Here is a 26037-nt window from a genome sequence, read left to right on the forward strand (position 1 = left end):
TCTGATTTTTTCATTTCTATCTTTTCATTTCTCAAAGGTGGCTATCTTTTAGTCCTGACTTCTTTTTTTTAAATTTTTTTTAACAAATAGGTAGGAGGACCTATAGTTATTGGAGTTATATAGCAGCAGTGAAGGCTCTCTTTTTTTTGTGATTGTTAAACATATGCTAAAAAGATATAGGATGATTTGGATTTATTGGCTATTTTGTAGAATCTTTATTTAAAAATTAACTAACTATAACTTCATTTGAGTATACTAGTGTTAGTTTACTATAACTTGAATTTAGCTAGAAAATACCTAGTAATATGAACTCAGTAAAATTCTGTCATATGTTGACTCTGATAACATCTGCCTATTCCTTGTACAGATTATAGGTAGATCAGATCATTAAACAAATATTATTATCCTAACAGCAAATATCATGGAGTAGAGAACATTAGTAACAGACTGTGCTAGATAAAGCTTGAAATCAGACTATAGCAGTCCAATCTATGCAACCATCATAGAGGGGGGCAGCTGTTTTTGCTCAGCTCTGTGATGGTCATACAGCTCATGCATTCCTTCCTGTACAGCAGTGATAATATGCCTATGTGTGAGTACTGTGGATTAGATTTAACCATTCATCATATTTTAATTGTCTCCTTTTTTTTAATGGGTACAGTTATTGCACTGCTTTTAGTAATCTACCTGAGCTTTATATACACAGCCAGGCAGATTCAAACAAATACCTTGTATTTTTAAATAATATACAGCCTATTTAATTTAAATTTTATTTAGAAACATTATTAATTTATGAATATTCATATTTGAAATTTATCATTATACACCTAAAATTATTTAATATACAAAAATAGTATTATATATCCATTATATACTTATTTATATTTTAAACATGAGCTTGACACATTATCATTTTCTCCAAACATTTTCTCCAAACTTTTCCTAGGCTTGTGTCCAGAGGGATAGTGGTAGCTAAGAGTCTACTGTAGAATGAGCATAGCAGAATTAATATATGGATTATGCAGACTTTTGTGAGGAAAAGATATATGTGGAATTATAAGGCTGGTGATTATGACAAGCTTAGGAGACAACTTCGAGCTATAACATGGAACGAGGAGTTAAGCTGTAAGGAAATAAATACGACATCGGAACTTACAAAGAAATACATAAAATCATCAATGTACAAATGTATCCCAAAGGCCAAAAGGCTGAATAAGGTTGGTGTAAAATGGATGAATGTGGAGCTTAAGCATGAAGTCTGGAAAAAGAAAGTACTTTGGAGGAAGTACAAGATGAATATTGGTAATCAGTCACATGAATATAAAGAACAAGCCAGGAGAGTGACTCAGTTAGTAAGCAAAACAAAAGTAGAGTATGTGCAGAAATTGGCAAATCAGGCTAAGAAAAACCCTAGAGAGTTTTTTAGATATGTGGTAAGTAGAAGGAAGAATGATCATGGAAAGATGAAGTTAAGGGATGAAAAGTGGTAGAATGGTAACTGCTGCAGAAGACATTGTTGAGGTATTCAGTGATCAATTTATAAGGGTGTTTCATCCTGATTAAGGTGGAATCATGAGGAAGTTAAGTGTAGAGGACATAGGAGAGGATAGCTTAATTGTGAGTGAGAGGAGGTATTTGAGGAAATAAATAACCTTCATGTTAATAAGGCGATATTATTTGATGGCATATCACCATGCATCTTAATGGAATGTTCCAGGGAACTGGCAGTAGCATTGGCATGCTTGTTTAATAAGAGTTTTGCAACAGCACAGGTTCCAAGGGAATGGAAGGAGGTTAAAATTGTTCCACGACATAAAGGCAGTGATAAGGCTGTAACTTCAAATTAAGGCCTGTCTGTATATCTGGAGTTGTGGTGAAGGTCCTGGAGAGATTGGTGAGAAGTAGGATACAGAAATGGGTTGATAACAGCAGAATTCTCTGTGGTTATCAGCATGGGTTTGTTAAGAGGAAATCATGTTTCACTAACTTATGTACTATAACAAGGTGACAAATACCTTGGACAAGGGAGATGCATATACAGTGGTGTACTTGGATTTTGCAAAGGCTTTTGATAGACTGCCACATGACAAGCTCTTAAATAAATTGAAACAGATGGGATTGAATACAAGGCTTCTGTGTTGGATCAGTGACTGGCTGTCAGATAGGTATCAGAAAGTTGTATATGGGGATACAGTATCTCGAAAGAGAAAGGTCACCAGTGGTGTGCCGCAGGGGTTAGTTTTGTAGCCATTGTTGTTCAATTTATATGTTAATGATATTGGGTTGGGTTTAACTAGTGATATCCAGCTGTTTGCAGATGATACAAAACTGGGGAGAGCAATGCATAGTCAGGCTGATGTTAATGCCTTACAAGAGGACTTGAATAGATTGCATGAATGGGCAAGTAAGTGGAACTGTGAGTTCAATGTTGCCAAGTGTAAGGTTTTGAGATTTGGTAAGCAACGATAGGATGCAAAGTATACACTTGGTGGGGAAACTTTAACAGAAGTAGAGGAGATGAGAGATCTAGGGGTGATGGTGGACAAGGACCTGAAATTCAGGGGCCACATTGTACAAGTTGTGAAGAATCATAAATAATAATGGCAATGATGCAGAGAACCCTGACATGCAGAAATAGAGAAGTTATGATTCCATTATATAAGGCCTTGATCAGGCCTCATATGGATTATTGTGCACAGATTTGGTCATCAGGTTTTCATGGTGAGGAGGATATTTTGGATAGGGTACAGAGAAGATTCACAAAAGTAGTCAGTGGTGTTTGGAATGTGGAGTACGAGGACAGCTTGAGAGAATGTAAGTTGCAGAGCCTCATGAATAGGAGGAAGGGGGGGGATATGTTTGAGACATATAAGTTGGTCAGGGATTGTTATCAGGTAGACATGGAAGAGATTTTTCATGGAATGGAGAGGGGAGTAGAACAAGAGGTCATTGCTGGAAACAGTATAATGAGGGTGTGAGCAAAGGAGTGAGAAGCAGGTTCTTTCCATGGAGGGTGGTTGGTGAGTGGAATGCATTGCCTGAGTGTGTTGTGGATGTGGACACATTGAATCAGTGACGTAGTTGGATGAGTATTGTATGCAATAGTGAGTACCTCCCATGATGAGTCTCTGACTGCATGGAGGTCAAATGTTAATAATAATAATAATTGGTAGACCTCTAGGTAGTGAAGAAGTTAGTTGTTGAACTTTTCAGGTGTCAAGAGTGTAATACATGTGAAGATGTTGTAGGTTGGGTGTTAATTCTAGAGTATAAATTTTGAGTACCGTTGCATATAAGCAAATGATGAGGATTCTTCTGAGCAAATAATGAGGATTCTCCATGTTTTAGGATTCCAAGATATGGAATTCCTACATGATGGAGATGCACAGATAATAATAGCCAGAACCTGAAGAGCCCAAAAGATAAAAGCAGTTAAGAAAACATGAAGGTAAATAGCTTAACTGACTTAATTGGATTTTTTTTTTTTCCTCTTTAAATAGATGAAAAGATTTTTTCCTTTCCTTACAAAATAATGACTAAATGTGTAAAAACCTGTTAGGTGATTTTTGCTATCTGATCTTCAGGTCCAGCTATCATATGACTTACTGTATCTTCAAGGTGATTTCAAGTCAAGATATTTTGTTATATTTATATACTTATGAATCCATTGTACAAGAAGTTGCAGATTCTTCAGCATGTGTTGACTAAATATATTCAAATACTGAGAAAAATAAATTTCTTTTAAATAAAACATCATTATGAATCAGGTTACATTCACTGATAATAATAATTGGTAGACTTAAATGAAATGAAAATGAAATCTAAACAAATAATAGATTAGTGTTTCTTTTCTTCCACCATTTTTGTTTAGTCAGCATCGTTGTGCATTTTTTAAATCACTCACCAACTTAGTCACTCTCCTGTGAACCCTCTCCACCACTTCCTCATCTCCAAGGAATCCAGGTGATCAGACCTGAGCACAGTAATCCAAATGTGGAAGTATCAATGCTTTATAAATGGGAATAATAACCTCTTTATCTCTGGATGTTAGTGTGTTCCTCAATAACCAAGTAATCCTGTGTGCAATCTTGGACACCTTAACAGTGTGTCCCCTGAACTTCATCTCCCTATCCACCAACACCCCTAAGTCTCTAGCCTCATCAATCTCTTGGAGTAACGTTCCATCGATGTAGTACATAGCTGCTAATCTTTTAATCCCAAAATACATAACTTTACACTTTTTCACATTGAACTGACATCCATAGCCTTTTGCCCATTTCGCCAGCTTATTTAAATCATCCTGCAAATTCTCAACATCAAGTTGATTCCTTATTGCTCAACCCAACTTTGCATCATCGGCAAACAACTGAATATCTCCCTTTAAGCCATTTTCTATATCATTTATGTACAAATTAATCAGCAGTGGCACAGTGCCACACCACTGTACTGTTCACCTGCCTCATCCTGGATGCTGCTCCTCCATAAACCACCTTCTGGTATCTCTCCCTGAGCCATTCTCCTATCCATATCACCAGTATAGTATCCATCCCCATCTGCTCCAATTTGCCCAAGAGTATTCCAAGGGATATCCTGTCAAATGCCTTAGCAAAATCCAGAAGCACCACTGTGTAGCCATTTCCTTTGTCCAACTCGATGTCATTCTATTATAAAATGTTAATAAATTGCTAAGGCAGGATCGACCTTTAACAAAAGCATGTTAGTCCCTATAGAGTATCATATCCTGATCCACCCATTCTTGAATTTTGTCTATAACCAACTTTTCCAATACGTTTACCACCACTCCCAAGATGGTGATTGGTCTGTAATTAACTACCAATTTTAGAGCTGCCTTTATGCAAAGGAAGTACTTTGCTTTCCTTCCACTCCCTAGGGACCATACCAGAGTTTAAGCTTAAGTTAAATAACCAAGTAAGAGGCGTTGACAATTTCTTTGCATATTTATAACACCTGAGCTAATATTCCATCTAAACCTACAGCAGTGTTTGCATTTAAATTCTGCAATATACTAAGTACCTCTGATTCATTAACTTCAATTCTCATATCAGTTATTGCTGCAGGTACAGAGATACCCTCACTAGGGTGATAGACTTTTGAAAAGTGATCACTCAGTAACTCTACTATTACATCTGAATTTGTCACCTCAATACCATCAACACCCACTAAGGTTATCCTTCCAAAGTCATTTTTCCTTTTGCTTGCCATATAGTGGAAGAACTCTTTGGGATTACCCTTGATCTCCTTGGCTAAGGTCTTCTCATAATCTGATTTAGCTTTTCATACTATGCTAGTAACCTTCTTAGCATGAGCTTTGTACTGCTCATGGGTGTATTGATCGCCTTTCTCCTTGTAAATTCTCCATAACATTTTCTTTTTTTGAAGATCAAACTTGATACTATTACTCATCCATCTAATGCCTACCTTGTTTGTCTTCCTGACCATGGGGGACACAATCTGATATTGCTTTCCTCAGATACCTGCTGATTTTATCCCATGCACTGCTAACATCTTTCCCCTGCAATATGTTCTGCCATGGGAATGCTGCAAGCTCACTCCAAAGCTTGTTATAATTGCCTAACCTTTAGTTCAGTATATACCCCTTTTTAAGAGAGAAATCCACAAACTTTGCAACCTCCCAAGTCAATACCACATGATCACTCTCACCAATTGGAGGTAATGAGGATACCTTACTTATGCATATATCCTCTGAACCAATGACTAGGTCCAGCGCTCACACCACTTGTCCCTTTAGTTATGTGTTGTTTCAAGTAATTATCTCGTAGAACACGTATGAATTCCATTTTGTTTTTGCCACATGATATTTCCTCCTTCCAGTTTATATCACCATAATTAAAATCCCCCATGATAATCACTAACCCTGCACTCATTGTACTAATTTGCTGATGCATGAATTCGATATCACCCCCTGTACCCCGTGGCCTATTGCAGCAACCAACTGTATATTTGGTCATATTGGTCACTATTTCACACCAGACCCTTCAAATGAACTATCATTCACATGTCTATCATGTTGATATACTACTTTCTTTGGCTTCAATTCATCAGCTATCATCAAGTACTCCTCCCCCAGTTCTATCTTCTCTATCCTCCATGAAAATACTGTACCGATCACTTTCAATTACAGCTACCACATTTTCTGCTGACAGCCAAGTTTCACTAATGCCTACAACTTTTGTTGAGATTGCACTGACTATTGCCAAAAATTCTTCCCTCTTAATTCGAAAGCTTCTTGCATTAGTATACAGAAATTGCAGATTCTCTTTAGTTCTTGTACCAGCTTTAGAACCGATGTACATTTCATAATTTCAGTAGTCCCATGCCGATTTTTCTCCACTCTATTCTGCAATTTAAGGGATGCTTAAGGGTCAAAGCTGTATAACTGAGAGGAGACCTCCACATAGCCTTTAAAGGAATGCAGAGAACCGACCAGGGCTTCTGACTTAATGTCCAATCCTCACCTTCTCGTTGTGCACCCTGTTGGGTATCTACTTGGATACTGAACGAACGAGATGGGCTGGCAATTTGGGATTTAGCCGACCAAATTGTATTCTTATTGGTTAATCCAAAATAAAAAATGTTGAAAGTTTATTTTTCACTTGGTTAGAGTATAATAAATTTAGTTTAATCCTTTATCCAAGTGTGAGCAAACAAAGTTTGTACCTGAAAGTATCTTCAGGACTGAGGTAAGGTGGTACAACACCAGGGCACTCCCTGCAAAGGTGGAGCAAGCTACCAACTGTCCTATCTCAGTATCTCCCATAATGCAAAACACATCTCCTTGTGGATATGCCTAATGTTATGCATTAAGAGAAGGGCCACCCAGACTAGTTTCGACCTTTATTAAGGTCTCTTCAGTGGGAGCCAGACCCAAGTGGAGATACCAGGCAGAAGCATTAGCAGGTCATCTCTACCTATAGGAGTTGCCAAATAGTGTGCCACCCTTTTTTATAAATTACTCTGGATTTTAGAGAAAGATGTTGAAAGTTTATTTTTCACTTGGTTAGAGTAAATAAATTTAGTTTAATCCTTTATCCAAGTGTGATCAAACATAGTTTGCACCTGAAAGTATCTTCAGGAGTGGGGTAAGGTGGTACAACACCAGGGCACTCCTTGCAAAGGTGGAGCAAGCTACCAACACTCCTATCTCAGTATCTCCCATAATGCAAAACACATCTCCTTGCAGATATGTCTAATGTTATGCATTAAGGGAAGGGCCACTCAATAAAGGTCGAAACTAGTCTGGGTAGTGGCCCTTCCCTTGATGCATAACATTAGACATATCTGCAAGGAGATGTGTTTTGGATTATGGGAGATACTGAGATAGGACAGTTGGTAGCTTGCTCCACCTTTGCAAGGAGTGCCCTGGTGTTGTACCACCTTACCCCAGTCCTGAAGATACTTTCAGGCGCAAACTTTGTTTGCTCACACTTGGATAAAGGATTAAACTAACTTTATTATACAAAATAAAAAATGATGGTACAACATGACAAAATTTCATGCTGGCTGGGGCGTCACCCAGTTAAACAAGGCTCCTGTTGTTTTCGCCAGGGAACCAGGGCGAACAGCGAAAAGTCAGCTACTGGAACAAAACAAACCCCAACTCAACATCACCAGAGTTAAAGATCGGTACTATCAACGTAAGAAGCCTGAATGGCAAAGAAATGGAGCTAGCTGAGGAATTAGATAAGTACCAGATCGACATAATAGGGGTAACTGAAACAAAAAAGACCAAAACGGGTGATATCTTTCTGAGCAATTATTACAAAATATTATATTCAAGCAATGACAATCAAGGAAAAGCAGGAATAACCATAGTATTCAACACAAAATACGAGGTTAATCTTCTTGAATGGCAGTCAGTCTCAAGTACAATGATGTGGGCAAATATGAGAATGGGGAAGTGGACAATGAGACTTATTTGTGCCTATGGTCCCACAGAAGGTTCTACTAAGGTAGAAGTGGAGGAATTTTTTGAGGCTTTAGAAAAAGCAGTTGACACTATGAAAAAGGAAAAGTTGGTCCTTGTTGGGGATCTAAATAGCAGAGTAGGAAATGATTGCGAGATATACAAAAATATTTTGGGAAAATTTGGAGAAAAGAGCAAAGCTAGTAATAATGGCAAATATCTGTTGGATTTCTACTCAGGACAAGGACTGGTTATTACTAACACCATGTTCCAACATAAAAATGTGCACAAATTCACATGGAGAAGAAGAGGCAAGGAATAAGAAAAGTCTCATTGACTATGTTATTGTTGATAGTGAATGTTTTCTCCCTGGTGCACGACACCAGAGTGTACAGAGGATTTGAAATTGGAAGTGATCACTATTTAGTCTTGAGCAGGATAAAATTGAATTTCATTTTGAAAAGAATAACATGTAAGAAAGTTTTAAAGCGAATAAAAGTTGAGCAGCTTTCAGATGTGAACTCTAGACTAAAATACACAAAGATTATTGAAGAAAAAATGAAAGAGTTTGAGAACAGCAACCAAACCTTGGAGATTCAGTGGCAAACTCTGTAGAAAACATTGATTGATTCTGCCCGAGAGGCATGTGGTGAGGTTGTCTGCAAGGATAAAAAAAATCAGAACTCCCTGGTGGACACAGGAAGTTAAAGAGGCAGTGAAGGAAAAGAAGAAAGCATATAAAAAATTCCTGTCTAATAAGTCGCCCTGTGCTCTTAGGGAATATAGAGACAATTGCAAGAATGCTAAACACTATGTAAAACTAGCTAAACAAAAGTCATGGGAGGACTTTGGCAAGAATATAGAAAATAAATATCAAGAAGGTGGCAAAATATTCTGGAGGTTGTTGAAGAAGCTTAGGAATGGAGGAAAGAGTGCTGTAAAAGGAGTTAGAGTAAAGGTGACATGAAAACAGGAGAAAAAGATATCCTTGAAGTATAGAGTAATTACTTTGAAAAACTGCTAAATGAAACAAGCAGTGATGATAGCACAGTGGTGAAAAACACTGACCAGGCATGCAGTCAGGAATACATATCCATACTTGAAGTAGAAAAAGCCATCAAAGGCTTGAAATGTGGAAAGGCAGTTGGAGTAGATGATATTCAACCAGAAATGCTGAAGTATGGTGGTATAAGTCTTATAGTGGCTGCACTGCATAGTCCTGAAAGCCTGGACAGAGGGACGAATTCCCGATGATTGGAGTAGAGCTCTCATAGTGTCCATATACAAAAAGAGAAATAAAACTGAATGTGAGAATTACAGAGGTATTTTCCCACTGAGTGTTCCTAGCAAGATCTATGCAAGTATACTTGAGAAACAGTTGAGAAGAATTGTGGAAGAAAAGCTTGGTGAAGAACAAGATGTATTCAGGCCAAACAGAGGCTGCCAGAATCAGATATTCACTTTACGACAAATAGTCGAGAAAGCATGGGAATATAAGAAAGATCTGTATTAAGTTTTGTCAATTTGGAAAAGGCATATGACAAGGTGCCAAGTCAGAAGCTATTCTATACGCTGCAGTTATATGGTGTCAATGGGGCATTATATCGGGCAATACTTAGTCTTTATTTGAGTTGTAAGTCAACAGTTAGAATCGAAGGAATACAGGAAGATGGTTTAATGTTAAATCTGGGGTGAGACAAGGATGTACATTATCCCCTCTGTTATTCATTATCCATATGGATCACATTATGAAGGAAAGTGGTATTAAACATGATATCAAAATTGGAGATGTTAATGTCAGCTCTTTGCTTTATGCAGATGATGTTATACTTCTAAATAAATCCGCTACAAGTCTGCAAGATTCTCTGACTAAATTGAATAGCTGTTGCAATAGATATGGTATGAAGGTCAGCAATAAAAAGACAAAGAAGATGAAAATAGGCAGAATCATTGAAAATGTCAACTGTGTTGTGAATGGAGAACCTGTGGAACAAGTAAAACATTTTAGCTACTTAGGCACGATTTTTACTGAAGATAGTAAATTAAATATAGAAATAGACAACAGAATCAGCAAAGCTGGTATGGCGGGAAGTCAATTGAATAAATTCATATGGAATTAGAGAGAAATTAGTCAGAACACTAAATTAGCTGTATACAAGACAGTGTTCAAACCTGTTTTAACTTATGGATCTGAGAGCTAGGTCAGAAGTAAAACACTTGACCAAAGACTAGAGACCGCAGATATGAGAGTCCTGAGAAAGATTAGAGGCGTGAACAGATGGCATCAATGGCAATATCATATTAAAAACGGGGATATTAGGAAAGAACTTGACATTGTCAGCATCCAGGAATACGTTAGCAGAGCTAATCTCAGGTGGTATGGTCAGTCACTTAAACAGAATGGGCGAGGAAAGATTGGCAAAACAAGTGTTCTCCGCCAGGTTGGCAGCAAAATGACCCAGAGGAAGACCAAGATATAGGTGAATTGATACTGTACAAAGTGCCATAGACGATAGAAATATAAGATCTGATAATGTTGGAGTCTTGACAAGTAAGACTAATTTGGAGGAAAATTGTAGATAGGAAGTTAGTAATGATATAAATTTTTCATGTAGTACTATCATATCCTGAGGGTACATGGCAGGAATTTGATGATGATGATGATTCTCCAATTTATTTTGCGAATATGGATCAACAAATATACAATCACCGCTTAAGTTTTTCCCTCTTACACTCAATCTTTTCAATTTTAGCTTCATTGCCCAATTACTTCAGTGTGTTCAGAAAACAGTAACTTCTTCAATTTCTTATGACCTTCCGTGTTCAGATGCAACCCATCTCTTGAATACAGCTGTCTTTTGCCTTCAAACATACTCCAGACATCAACAAATTCGAGACCTCTTTTTTTTTTTTTTTGCACATTCTTGTAATCATATTCATTATCATCGCTCATCTACTTAACTCATAATTGTTAAAACTAGGCAGCACACACACTATCCTCCCATTGACACTTTTCTTCTTCACAATATCTAACAATGTTCTTAAATCTTTTGCTACGCGATTTATATTACTACTCAGGTAGTATAAATCGGGTAGTATAAATTGATATAAATCATTTGTACCCACCATTATTATCATCTTTTCTGCATCATGTCCTCTCTTTATTGCTAAAGCCACACTCCCTGTTGTTCCACCAGCCAAGCACTGCTCAGGCATACCACTCTCCATACCCTTAATCATAGAATCACCATATATTTTACCACTCATAACTTCATTCAAGTCCAAACAAGCATCACTCACAGCCTCATTTTCTACGCTATTCAGCATGACTCTCCCAGTTTCATTACTCAATGCTCTTTTACTTACTCCCTCACTCTCTCAACATCTTGTTTCTTCTAGCCCTCTTGTGCTTTCATTCTGTTGACTCCCAATCACTCCCATGCTATTTATTACTTCATCTGTCACCAATGACTCTCCCATACTTAATCCTGTTCTAGTTACTTCAGATAAAGTAATCTCCATAGTCCTAATTTCTCTATTCAACACATTTAACTCAGTTTTAATTTCCAGAACCTCCTTACTGAGCACTTCCAATTCCTCTTGCAGAAGATGAATGTCACTTTTCATTTTCAGGATCTGCTTCTGAACTTCTTCCTCTAAGGTCATGATGTTTGCTTCCATTCCTTGTCGCTCCAGCCTATCCCGACGCTTCTCACATACGTCGATGTTTTCATTCTTCTCATTTAGCTAAACAGTCCACAAATCCTTCACATTCTTCGGTGCATGCATGTAGCAGTTTCCTCAATGCAGAGCCAGATGTTTGTATAGAAGTCCTCCAAGCCACTGACGTACGTCTCTTGTTGGATGCCATCTTTAGATGCCGAAGTAGTAAACAAACACCAGCGAAAACACAATATATACCACAGAGTTTCAAACAATAACACCACTGAAGGACACTTGTATCCAACTGAATCACAACTGCAGCACAATTTGAGACAAAAAGCCACACTATACTTTAATCCAAAAACACATTTTCTAGCACAACTCACCACGACCACCACATTCACTAGCGACACTAGCGCCATCCATGATGTTTGTGATTGTCTTTAGTTGGAAGATGAATATCATTGCCCAGTGTGAGATCACCTACCTGCTTATTGTAGGCCTGAAGTAGCTTGAAAAAATTCTGTGTTAGGTCTCCATGACAGGATTTCTGGATTATGCAAAAATAAGCAAGATACATATATATATATATATATATATATATATATGTATGTATGTATGTATTCTTGAGCTTCTACTCGGTTGTAATGGTACATTTTAAAGAATAAATATTTAATGACTTAAACCGAGATAAAATATGAAGTTTTAATGAAAATGATACAACTAGTTTCAGCCTTTTACAGCCTTCTTCAGGTATCCACTAAAAGTAGAACACAGTAATAAAAATTGAAGTTACAACAAACTAAGAATTAGAGGCAAAAAATGCAATACATAATTGACACAAAAACGTTGTATTTTTCAAGTTGTTCTATCTAACGCATTATTGTTTGTTGCATGTGAGCTTGCAAGTTCTCGTGAACGCCAGTATTGAACAACTGCAGCATGGCTATCAGGGATGTTGTAACTCAAATTGTTGTTCTTTGAAAAATACGTTTTTGTGTCAATTATGTATTGCATTTTTTGCCTGTAATTCTCAGTTTTTTGTAACTTCAATTTTTATTACTGTGTTCTATCTTTAGTGGATACTTGAAGAAGGCCGTGAAAGGCTGAAACTAGTTATATCATTTTCATTAAAACTTCATATTTTATCTCAGTTTAAGTCATTAAATATTTATTCTTTAAAATATATATATATATATATAAAATTAATAAAAAAAATATAAAAAAAATTCTTAGTCAAACCACTAGTACTAATGTACTACAGGTTTACAATCTCTTGTTGATAGGAATCACATAAAAAAGTGCATGAGTTAATTAATTTGTGCAATCTCATTCATATCCTAATTTCTGGTAAGTTGTTTTAATTGTTGAACTTTACATTTGAGTACCTAATTAGTGTAATTCCAAAGAAATACGTATGAAAGGGGAAAAAAAGGCATATCACTAGCTGCATTTTTGTTAACAGCAATTTTTTATGTGTTTTTCTCTAACTTTATGAGTGACAAGTTGTGTAGATCAAGCTTCCATATTAAAAAGCAGGAAATTCTAGTGAGGCATAAATAACTATATCATCATCATCAAATTCCTGACATGTTGTACCCCCAAGGGCTGTACATGATATGATAGTACTACATGAAATATTTACATCATTACTAACTTCCAATCTACAATTTTCCTCCAAATCAGTCTGTTACTTGTCAAGACTCCAACATTATCAGATCTTATATTTCTATCGTCTAAGGCACTTTCTACCATATCAATCCACCTATATCTTGGTCTTCCTCTGGGTCGTTTTCCTGGCAAAGAACACTTGTTTTGCTAATCTTTCCTTGCCCATTCTGTTTAGATGACCATACCACTTGAGATTAGCTCTGCTAATGCATTCCTGGATGCTGACAATGTCAAGTTCTTTCCTAATATCCTCATTTTTAATATGATATTGCCATTGATGTCATCTGTTCACGCCTCTAATCTATCTCAGGACTCTCGTATCTGCAGTCGCTAGTCTTTTGTCAAGTGTTTTACTTCTGACCCAGCTCTCAGATCCATAAGTTAAAACTAGTTTGAACACTGTCTTGTATACAGCTAATTTAGTGTTCTGACTGATTTCTCTCTTATTCCATATGAATTAACTTCCTACCATTCCAGGTTTGTTGATTTTGTTGTCTATTTCCATATTTAATTTACAATATTCACTAAAAATCATGCCTAAGTAGCTGAAATGTTTTACTTGTTCCACTGGTTCTCCGTTCACAACACAGTTGACATTTTCAACGATTCTACTTCTTTTCATTGTCTTTGTCTTTTTATTGCTGACCTTCATACCGTATCTATTACAACAGTTATTCAATTTAGTCAGGGAATCTTGCAAACTAGTAGCGGATTTATTTAGAAGAATAACATCGTGCTCATAAAGCAAAGAGCTTACATTAACATCTCTAATTCTGATATCATGTTTAATACCACTTTCCTTCAAAATATGATCCATAAAGATAATGAATAATGGAGGGGATAAAGTACATCCTTGTCTCATACCAGATTTAACATTAAACCATCTTCCTGTACTTCCTTCAATTCTAACTGCTGACTTACAACTCAAATAAAGACTAAGTATTGCTTGATATAATGCCCCATTGATGCCATATAACTGTAGTGTATTGAATAGCTTCTCTCTTGGCACCTTGTCGTATGCCTTTTCCAGATCGACAAAACTTAAATAACTATAATATACATATAATCTACAAAACAAAGATTCTACAATGGCTAGATGCTTTTATTTATTATATGAAGGAAATGCATGTTAACTTGTGGGCTTTGTCCTAGAGTTGTCCTAAATAAATTTCTAAATTTTCTAAAAGCTATTATATAGGTTTGATTCTAATCAACAAACTAGAGGAATTTTTTTCTAGACTTCAGAAAATTCCTGAGTTAGTCAGTTTTTGCCAGAGGCAAATAAGTTTTCCTCCTTGAAACTCAGGTTTTTAACCCCAACAGCTCAAAACCGACTAACTATAAGATAGATGCCACAATGCTTGAGACATGATATGTACATTTTAGGATTTAAGGCCATGGGATGACAGCATTTGTCTGTTATAAGATCTTATCTTCCTCTGAAAACCTTTATTCATCCTAGTTCACTCTCAATGGTGAATGTAAAGAATGGAGACCAGGTGTTCATTGATCTTCAGTTAGTTTGAGTTAAAGGAGTTCTGCCTTCTCCCTTTGGAAATAAAAGGAATTAAACCACTTATTTTTAGTATAATGATGATATCTCCTTTATTGATAATTTTGCAAATTTCAATAAGAATTTGAATAGCTAAATTTGTCAAAACCATTTGTAATTTAGGGTAAAGTTTGATATTTAGAGTACTTTATATTATAGTTTATGCTTAAATATATGGTTTGCTTAATTAACCATAAACATTTGTGCCCATATTTTTTATTTCAGTATTCTTGGACTGCTTTACTGGTTGCTACAAAAGGAAATCATGCTAGTGTTGTGAACTTGCTCCTCGAATACAAACCAAATGTGAATGCTGTAGATATGGTGAGTCGCAATGCCCTTAATTGTTTAAATACAACATACTGTTGTTTATTCTTGACTGTTATCTTCCTTCTCAAAAATTTTGAATTATTTTCTTTTTAGTGGATTTAGATATTGATTATATAGAATCTTCATTTAATTGAAGACAACATTAGTATGATATGATAAACTCTCTTTAATTAAATTTAATATTTTATTTAGGTTACATAGACATTATCAGTGATCAGAGATGTGGTATTATGCACATTCATTTTGGTACCTAGTACTGCAACTCTGATTTACTAATCAGAACTACTGGGTGCCAAAATGAATGTCTATTAATCCATTCCCTGAGCATTTCTCTTTATTGAACTTGATTGTTGGGATCTAGTGGGATGAAGCAGTAGAATCTTTCCAATTTTTGGCAGTGATATTTGTTCAGGTTAAGAGTGTCAGCACTAGCTGATTTTTGATATGCGGCTGAATTAATGATATTAGTCATGCCATCTGGATGCAAAAAGGATAAGGCAAAAGAACCAACTGTCTTGGTTGGCATTAATGATCTGAGAGGTATTCTATGAGGGAGGATGTCAAGGAGTTATTGGACGAAGCAAAAATGAAGAGTGAGAAGGTAAAAATTGTAAGTCTCCTGCATGCTATGATAGAGGTGAATTTAGGAGGTGGGTAATAATAGCAAATGAATTAATACACAGGTTGTGCAGAAGGAATGATATAGAGTTTGTAGACTTATGGCCTATGTTTTTGACAGAAAGAAGGATTTGTATAAAGCTGACAGACAGCACATCTAAATGGATTTGGTGTTAGGTGTCTAGAGAGAGCTTTGTTCATGAACATGCTGAAGTGCAAATTCAAGAAAACTTAAGCAGATAGTGTGTAAAAGCACCTATGAGGCAAGTGAGTGTGAGAGTGACCAACAAATGTAGAATATAGTCTCTCAAGCCAAAATATGGAATAGGAGAGTTAATTCAGGATGTAAAGGTGGTTTGGAGCCTAAAGGGATGCTGCAGTTTCTGTATACTAATGCCAGAAGTATCAGGAACTAGGAGGAGCTTTTGGCAGTGGTTAGTGCAACCTCACCAAAAGTTACAGGCATTAGTTACATGATTAATGATGTATTCCTGCAATTTAATTAATTAATACATCATTAATGATGTATTTACAGGAATAGAATGTGCAGGGTTTAGTATTTTGTGGGAAGGGGTACTGCTGATGGTTGCAGATGAATTGTAGCCAAAAAAAAGAATAGAAGAGCAGTTGTTCATTTGAAGCAGTCTCATGTGAGATCAAGATTAATAATACAAAATATACGGTTGGTTGCTGCTGCTATAGGCCAGGGGGGGGGGGTTCCAAGGATGATCTGGAAGACATGCATCAGCAAATTAGTACATTGAGTGCAGGTCGAATGATTATTATGGGGGACTTCTATGACAAAGATAGAGATTGGAAAGAAGAGAGATTACATGGCAGGAAGGAAATGGAATTTATACCTCTACTAAAAGAGAATTACTTGAAGCAGCATGTGATGGAGTGGACTTGGTCATAGGATCAGATCCATAACTAAGGTTACCACATTGCTTCCAATTGGGAAAAGTGACCATGTGGCCTTGACTTTGGAGACTGTTAAAAAAAAAATGAGGACTATTCATATTGCAGAATTACAAGGCAGATGATTAAGCTCAAAGCTGTGCTGTGGCACATAAAACCCTGCAAGGAAAGGATGTTAGTACTGCATGAGAGATAGTTAAGGGACATCTAGAAGAAGGTATATTAAATTGTATACCTAAAGTAAGGAGGGTTAATCAGGTAGGAGTTAGATGGATGAGTAATATCATTAAGCAAGAGCTGCAGAAAAAGAAAATGCTGTGAAGGGTATATACGGAGAAAGATGACCACAAACTCATGAACAATACAACAAAGGGTGACCAGTATGGTAAGGCAGAATCAGATTATCAGAAAAAAACTAGTCCAACAGAAATCCCAGAGTTCTTTTGCTATGTGTCAAGTACAAGAAAGAATGGCTATGGAAGAATAACCTTAATGAGTGCTGATGGTCACAAGGTGACAGAAGCAAATAAAATAGTTGAGTTACTGAGTGACCACTTTGCAAGGGTAAATATATTATACAAGTGAGGTTAAATGCTGTGACGAATATGACAGAGACTTATGTTGGAACAGAGGTGGTTGAATTAGAGGTTCTTAGAATATTGCAAAATCTCAATGCAAATAAAACTGTTGGATTAGGTGGGATCAGATCATGTTCTGAGGGAATGTGCAAGGGAACTGGCAATGCCTCTGCCTAAGCTCTTTAAGTCTCATATCGACTGGAGTTCCAAGGGAGTGGAAAGAGGGCAAAATAATTCCCTTACATAGGGAAGGTTCTAAGACTGAAATAGCAAATTATAGAACAATCATAAATTAAAGATGCCAAGAAATTATATTCTTGGTTTCATCCTTTATCCAAGTGTAAGCAAACAAAGTTTGTGCATGAAGTAACTTCATGACTGGGCAACTCATATATAGATACTAATGACTTCACATAAATTACTTTAGTATCTGACAATGCAATGCATATATTCTTACAGATGTATGCATTATGGGAAGAGCCACTACCTAGGTGTCACACCTTATTACTAAAATACTCTGGATTAGAGACCCAGTCATGAATTCACTTCATGTGCAAACTTTGTATGCTTACTTGGATAAAGGATGAAACCAAGAATATCTTTTCTTGGCATCTTTAATTTATAATATAACCAAGTTGAAAAACTTTCAACATCTATCTCTAATTCAGAGTATTTTAGTAATAAGATGTGTGACACCTTTTGGCTACTTGTATATGGAATATATGACTTCTACGTCATCACTTCAACCTTGGTATCAGAACCTTGGTATCTTTGTATCTTTATTGAGGTCTCATCAGAACCACTACTGATGAGACCTCAATAAAGAAAACCAATCTGAGTAGTGGCCCTTCCCATAATGCATAGCATTATACAATCTGTAAGAATGTGTGTTGTATTATGAGATACTAAAGGAATTGATGTGAAGTCATTAGCCTCTATATATGAGTTGTCCAGTCATGAAGTTACTTCATGCACTAACTTTGTTTGCTTACCCTTGGATAAAGGATGAAGCCAAGAATATAATTTCTTGGCATTTTTAATTTATAATATAACCAAGTGGAAAAACTTTCAACATATAGACTAATCAGTATCCAGGAGTGGTGGTAAAAGCATTGGAAAAATTGGTCAGAAAGGAAATTCAGGAATGGGTGAATAGGAATACGACACCCTGAGGGGGAACATAGCTTTGTGAAGTGTCGGTCATGCCTTAGTAATTTGATAACTTTTTGTAATGGAATGATAGCTGAGTTGGATAAGGGAAATGACTAATAATGATTCTGCTGGATTTTGCAGAGGCATTTGACCAAATATCACATGGAACGCTGTTATGCAAATTAGAACAAATGGGGTGATAGATATGACACTGGTTATGTGGGTAAGAGGCTGGCTGCTGGACAGATATCAAAAAGCTGTATATGGAGGAGCAGGATCCAGGCGAAAGCTGGTATGGGATGCTGCAGGGTTAGAACCACTACTGTTTAATTTGTATATAAATGATATAGGAAATAATCTGAAAGGAAATATTCAGTTGTTTGCTAATGATGCAAAATTAGGTAGAGTAACGAATCAGGGTGATGTTGAGAGTTGCAGGATGATTTAAATAGGTTGTCAGTATGGGCAAAAGATAATGGGTATTAGTGTAATGTGGAACAGTGTCATGTTATGCATTTTGGGATAAATAGATTATAATATGTGTACCACATTGATGGAACTGTTCTCCAGGAAATAGACGAAGGTAGGGATTTAGGGGGGGTAGACAGAGAGTTGAAGTTTAGAGATCATATTGTTAAGGTTGCTAAGGTAGCATAGCTCATATGATTACTTGGCTATTGAAGAACACACTAACAAGGAAGTTATTATTCCTTTTTATAACACCTTGATACATCCATATCTGGATTACTGTGCTCAGGTCTGGTCTCTTCAGTTTCTTGGGGATGAGGAAGTGGTGGAGAGGATTCAGAGATGAGCAACCAAGATGGTGAGTGGTCTGTGGAATGTTCCCACTGAGGATAGATTGAGGGTGTGCGGACCTCAGAGTAGGTTGACAGGTGAAAAAGAGGGGATATGATAGAAACGTTTAAGTTACTTAAAGTGTTTTATAGGATTGATGCAGGGAAAATATTTCAGCGCTTAGCTAGAGGGGCAGAACAAACTGTCATCCCTGGAAGTTGAGTGAAAGTGTGGTTAGTAGGGGCTTGGAGACAACTAGATTTTTCACTTGCAGAGTTGTCAATGAATGGAATGAGTTGCCAGAGTCAGTTGTTAGCACTTTGTTAATGGGTTCAAGGAGAGGTATGATATATTATGTGGATAAATTGGGTCTCCAACAATGAGTCTTCGGACTCCATTGAGGTGACACATTAATAATAATAATAATTTAATCAATAGTTTCTTGTTCCTAAATGTTTTGTGTAGTAAGGTTGTTTGTTCATGTATGCATTGATATCCAATAAATAGTTTATTTTAGATTTCCTTTTCTTTTCCAATGCCCTTTCTTGTTGCTTGTCTGAATAAGTAACAAGAATGTGCTGATTGTTCATAATAGCATAGGTCATAATTGATTGGAATTGTTTAGATGATTGGATGAGTGAGTGGGATAAAGGATACTAGTTTTTTAATAGGCATAATTTGTAAAATTCTTTATTCGTTTTTTCTGATAGTCTTCATTTATATGATGTTTATTTTTATTTTATTTTATTTATTTAGGGGTCGGTGAGAATGAGGGTGTTGTTTGGGTGGATTTCACACAGATTATAGCTATTGAAAAGTGACTAGTTCCTCTTAGTAAGGGGAGTTATTTATTAAGTAGTCCATTTTTTTAAAAATTATCTATACATGCACATGAGAGTTTCAAAACCTATAACATAGTGTCCTATGTGAACAAGTGTTAAGGAGGAAAGAAGGAATCAGCTGATGTGTTTCTTGAATAGAGGTAGACGTGTGTGTGTGGATTAGATAACGGCTGCTTATGTTTATGACGTGTAGTGGAGGAATGATAGTGGCCAGTTTATCAGAGCAATGCTCATGAAAATATCTGTAGACAAGACAGAAATATACAGGGAAATGATTTGAGCAAGTCTGTAAGAGGGGGAAGGAAGTATTTGCTAAAGGGACTGCCTTCTTTAGGCTGGTATCAAGCAGTTTTGGGGAATTTTTTTTATTTTCCACTTCAAATGTAAGCATAGTATTCTAAGTGGGAACTCCTGGCACTATATAAAATAATGTTAGGAGTTTTGTAGATAAGGGGTAGTACCTAGATTGATGAATTTGTTCTAGGAAAGTCTGAAAAAAGAAATCTAATCTTGTATGGAAAACTGAGTATTATCAAAGGCAAGGGGGACCTAATTTCAGATCTTTCTTAACAGAAATAAGATAGAACTGTGTTTTGGCACCATTAAATTTAACTTCACTGGGTCTCACAAAAGATTGAGAATGGCAAGAGATCTTTTCACACATCCTGTTATTGAAGCTAAAGAATTTGAGCACTATGTGAGTTGTGAAATGAAGAAGAGTAATGGAGTGCACTGTCATCAGCAGAAATATGGATAGGTTTTGAAATTAGTGAAGAAAGTCTTTAATGTACATATTGCAAGAGCATTTGCAAAAGTACAAAGCCCTGGGATACCACTATACTGGAAAAGAAATTTGAATTAAAGAAATAATGTTGTGAATAACTATAGCAAAAACTGGCAACACCAGTTACAAAGGATGAAACCATAATGTGGTAGCTTGGTAAGCAGGGCTCCCTACCAGTCACAATTAAATACCCTGGAAATATTAAGAGTAATCACAAAAGCTTCTCCAAACTTTTCCATGGCTTGAGTAATTATTTGGACAATAGATCAAGTGTTAACTAATAAATATTTATTAAACCTACTAGTTTCACCAAACTTTAGCTGTTGGCATCTTCAGGGTACAAGCACTTAGGTTAAAAAACATTAAAAAAAATTTACCAACAATTAACTGGCTTGGTAATGGGCAGTCCACTTTCACCTTCTTGTGCTGACCTATTTATGGAACACTTCAAAAATAAAATCCTATCTCAAATAATTCCAAAACTAAAATTTGGTGGAGATATGTGGATGACATCTTCATTGTATGGAACCACAACGAGGATGACCTACTTGACTTCCTCAATAAGATCAACTCCTTTCATCATTCTATTAAATTCACTCTGGAACAACTGCCATTCTTAGACATCTTAATTAAGAAGCAAATTAATGACCATATAAACCTATCAGTTTACAGGAAACCTACGAATACAGGTCGCTATCTACATTTCAGTTCCTCTCAACATATTTCTCACAAACTCAGCGTAGTACACATGTTAAAGAAAAGAGCTGTCCACATCATAACAGATAACAAGGACCTTCAAGACGAGTTAACTTTGATATCTGATAATCTGTACTTGAACGGCTACCCACGAAGACTCGTCAACAAAATCCTTTTCTCTGAACCACCACAAAGAGAGCGAGAGGATACTCAATATATCAAAACTATCACAATTCCGTATGTGAGTGGCATCTCCAACAAGCTCGCTAGTCTCCTCAAACCACACAAAATAAGAGTGACATTCAAACCTATAGAAACAATTCATAAAACTACTAAGATCTCCAAAAGATAACCATCCTTTCTATCAATATGCTGGAGTTTACAATATTCCATGCTCATGTGGTTCAGGTTACATCGGGCAGACATCAAGAAGCCTCGAAATTAGACAGAAGGAGCACATTGGTTACGTCAAAAACAACAGACAAGACATATCAGACCTGTCATCTCATTTTTCTATAACTAACCATGTCATTGAGCGGGATAAAAGCTGTTCCCCTTGCATAGAAGAAGACTACCACTCCCGAATGTTTAAAGAAGCAGTTACAGTCGCTCGCTCTGTTGATAACCTTAACAGGAACCAGGGTTTAATACTCCTAGAGATATGGAAAACCCTAATTAGATCTCTTAATACAGAGGAAATGAACTTCAATGCAAACTACAGAACATTCCTTAGCAACAACTAGTTAATCATGTACACGCGATATGTGTATCACTCACGTTCAATGCTATTTCAGTTTGTAACTATAATCGTTAGAATTTTACAGTTAGTTATATTTGTGTAATGTTTTTTAACCTAAGTGCTTGTACCCTGAAGATGCCAACAGCTAAAGTTTGGTGAAACTAGTAGGTTTAATAAATATTTATTAGTTAACACTTGATCTATTGTCCAAATAATTACTCTAGTTAGATGATCAAGAAAATAAACATTCATTATTTTTCCATAGTTTGTATTCAAAAGTGGATAGTGTTGGCTATCAGATCTGCTCTGGGGAGTGAGTTGCTGAATCCATATCAGTGACCATCCATTTTGCACCTCAAGGTAGTGAGAAAGTTGGCTGTTAATGACCCACGTTATTTTTGAGAGAATTGAGGTGAGAGTAACAGGACAGTAGTTTGATGACCGTCTTTGCAATGGATTAAATAGAGGCCTGTTTCCATGCTGCCAGGTAGATGTCAGATATGTATGCACAGCTTGTAAAGAGGATACTGGATGTGTGTTAACTCTTGAACATAAATTTTTATTACAATTTGGAAGGGATATCATCTGGACCAGAAAACTTGTTGATATTCAGATGGTTTAGGAATCTCATGGTAAAAGATCAGAGGATAGACAGATCGAATTATTCTTGATATAATGGGAGGTGATATGTCTTAATCAACTAAATGAGGGTTGGAGAAGACTGATGCCAGGAGATTTTTTGCTTATATATATATATATATCTGACATTCACCACTCTCCCATATTGTGAGGGGTGTTATATATATTTGTTAGTGTGAATTGGTTATAGACTGTAAATAAAGGTTTTTTTCAGATTTCCAGTGACCAGCATGTCTAGTTTACTGAACACAATAAACTGTGGTGATTTTCTTTTTCAACAGTAAAACTGATTTTAGGATGCTAGCTGTTTAGATTCCAATATTTACATACATCAGTGAGTTTTGTTATTTAACATCTTATTTCCTGCCTTCCTAACAACTCCCATTTCTCTCTCTTTCTGCCTATCTGCTCTCCTTTATTAAGAACTATTCTAAATGCCAAATTTCAAATTAATTTAAGTGAAAATCACCAGTTTTATTGCACTTTTTTGTCATTAAACTCATTCTAAATGTACATAAAATGAATACTCATTTTCTTTACAATATTTCTTACCCAACATGAACATCATATTGCTTTATCAATAAATAACTGCTCTTCTCTTTAGCTCATGTTGTTATACCTTGGCAACATTCATAATATTCCTACTCTCATACCTTGCTTTCTTGCAAGCATGTCTATTAATATCTTACCTTAGAGAATTTCACTTGAATTTCACTACCCAAATCAGTCTTCTCCATATAATATCTCTTTCACTCCATTTATCTGTAGCATCATCCAATAAATAGTTTGGACTAAGAATGCAATGGATGGTAATCAAAGCATGCTTTGAAAGAAGAAATACGTGGTTTGAGACTGTTCATCCTCTACTGTTGATATCCTGATAAATTAAAGATACTAAGAAATTATATTCTTGGTTTCATCCTTTATCCAAGTGTAAGCAAACAAAGTTTGCATGTGAAGTAAGGATGAAACCAAGAATATAATTTCTTAGCATCTTTAATTATAACCAAGTGAAAAAACTTTCAACATATCCTAATACTCACTTCAGTAAGTTATATGTTTTCACAGAATTGTTGCAGTGATGCGAATCAGTTAGATATGTCAAATGACACTATGGAGTGTATACTATTTTTTGCCATGGAATTTTTCCTATTCCATATCTCTAGGTCTTCAGAAGAAATTGAGTGTTGTGAATTGATTACAGAAATTTTCATACATTAAAATTTATATCATACATTCATGATATAAATTTTTGAAAATTTATATAATCTATTAATTACAAAAATATTACTTTTTATTGCTGAATTTTTGTAAACCAAAATGTGAAAAATATTCATTATTTTTAGGCTTATAGCACATTCTAAATCTTATTTTCACTTCTGATTCATATATAAAGTTGGATTAAGGATTAGTGAACACATGTTTAGGCTTAGGGGATGGGTTTGCATTCATACTGAAATTTAATAGAATAAATACAGTATAAAAAGAAATAATTAAACAGCAAGTTTAATCATTCCAGTATTTCATCTCTGTCACAGAGATATCTTTATTATTATTATTATTGTTCCGGGCAACTCCAAGGAGTCGACAGACTCATCGAGGGAGGCCCTAACATCATATCAAGAACAACTATTCGACATTCACACAGTATCTATCATACCTTGCCTTGAACTCCTTCACGGTCGTAGCACCCACAACAGACTGGAAGCTTATTTCACTTATTCACTACTCTCCAAGTAAAAAACCTAGCTCTAACACCCTTGTCAACCACACTCTTGCCCAGCTTCCATTCATGGCCCCTAGTCCTCCCACCACCAGTCATATTTTCAAAAATATCTTCTGGATCAATCTTATAGAAACCCTTCAGTAATTTGAATATCTCAATCATATCACCCCTCCTTCGCCTATCGACCAATTTCTGCAACCCACAAATCTTCAACCTATTTTCATAAGGTTCATTCCACAGACCTGCTATCATCTTGTTCACTCGTCTCTGGATCCTCTCCACTTCCTCCCCATCACGAAGAAACCCTGGTGCCCATAACTGGGCACATTAGTCCAGATGGGGTCTTATCAAGCCTCGATACAGAGGAACAACAACTTGTTTGTCTCTGCATGTTAAAGTATCTTTAGGAATACAATTTTATTATTGTATTCCAGAAGATGTCTCTGTGACAGATGAACTTGATTAAGAATTATTTTCATTAGTATAGTAGTATCATTGTAGTGTAGTTATTTTTTTTTTCCCCATTAGCGATTATATGGAGGTAAGTTACATTTGCAATTACAAATATTCATCAGCATATCTTTCATATCTTATAGCTGCATGATATGGATTGACAGTAACTTATGTTTATATCCAGCATCTGTATCCTAAGTACTGCTCCTTTTTTGAATCCTAAAGAATTCAGATTTATATATATAAAATAGAAAAAAAAAAAAAAAAAAAACTGAATTCCCTAAAATCTAACAATCAAACAGAATACTGTAAAGTTTAAAGTTCAACATTATCATAAAAATAATTCCAGATATGCTACATTGACATAAAATAAAAAACTGAAATGTTTTTGCAATCATAACTTTTTAAGCTTCAAAGAGTCAAAGCTGTATAACTGAGGGGAGACCTCCACATAGCCTTTAAAGGAATGCGGAGAACCGACCAGGGCTTCTGACCTAATGTCCAGTCCTCACCTTCTCGTGGTGCACTCTGTTGGGTATCTACTTGGATACTGAACGAATGAGGATGGGCTGGCAATTTGGGATTTAGCCGACCAAATTGTATTCTTATTGGTAAACCAAAATAAAAAATGATGGTACAACATGACAAAATTTCATGCCGGCTGGGGCGTCGCCCGGTTAAACAAGGCCCCCATTGTTTTCGCCAGGGAACCAGGGCGAACAGCGAAAAGTCAGCTGCTGGAACAAATCTGAAAACTATTAAAGATCGGTACTATCAACATAAGAAGCCTGAATGGCAAAGAAATGGAGCTAGCTGAAGAATTAGATAAGTACCAGATCGACATAATAGGGTGACTAAGACAAAAACTGGTGAGATCTTTCTGAGCAATAAATACAAATTGTAATATTCAGGCAATGACAATCAAGGAAAAGA

The 26037-nt window shown here is 36.1% G+C and overlaps 1 protein-coding gene across 2 annotated transcripts in view; it reads left to right on the top strand.

Moving 5' to 3' along the window:
• Positions 1-26037, top strand: part of Arms (Ankyrin repeat-rich membrane spanning) — a 640210-nt gene that overhangs the window by 181596 nt on the left and 432577 nt on the right. For both annotated transcript variants that reach the window (XM_090402051.1, XM_090402052.1), the window contains exon 7: positions 15057-15155. In XM_090402051.1, coding sequence (XP_090258177.1) covers positions 15057-15155 — 99 coding nt within the window. The remainder of the gene's footprint in view (positions 1-15056; positions 15156-26037) is intronic.

The sequence above is a fragment of the Typopeltis vanoorti genome, chromosome 12, assembly GCF_054136105.1.
Source record: "Typopeltis vanoorti isolate ZY-2024b chromosome 12, IOZ_Tvanoo_1.0, whole genome shotgun sequence".
In the NCBI taxonomy this organism is placed as follows: Eukaryota; Metazoa; Arthropoda; class Arachnida; order Uropygi; family Thelyphonidae; genus Typopeltis; species Typopeltis vanoorti.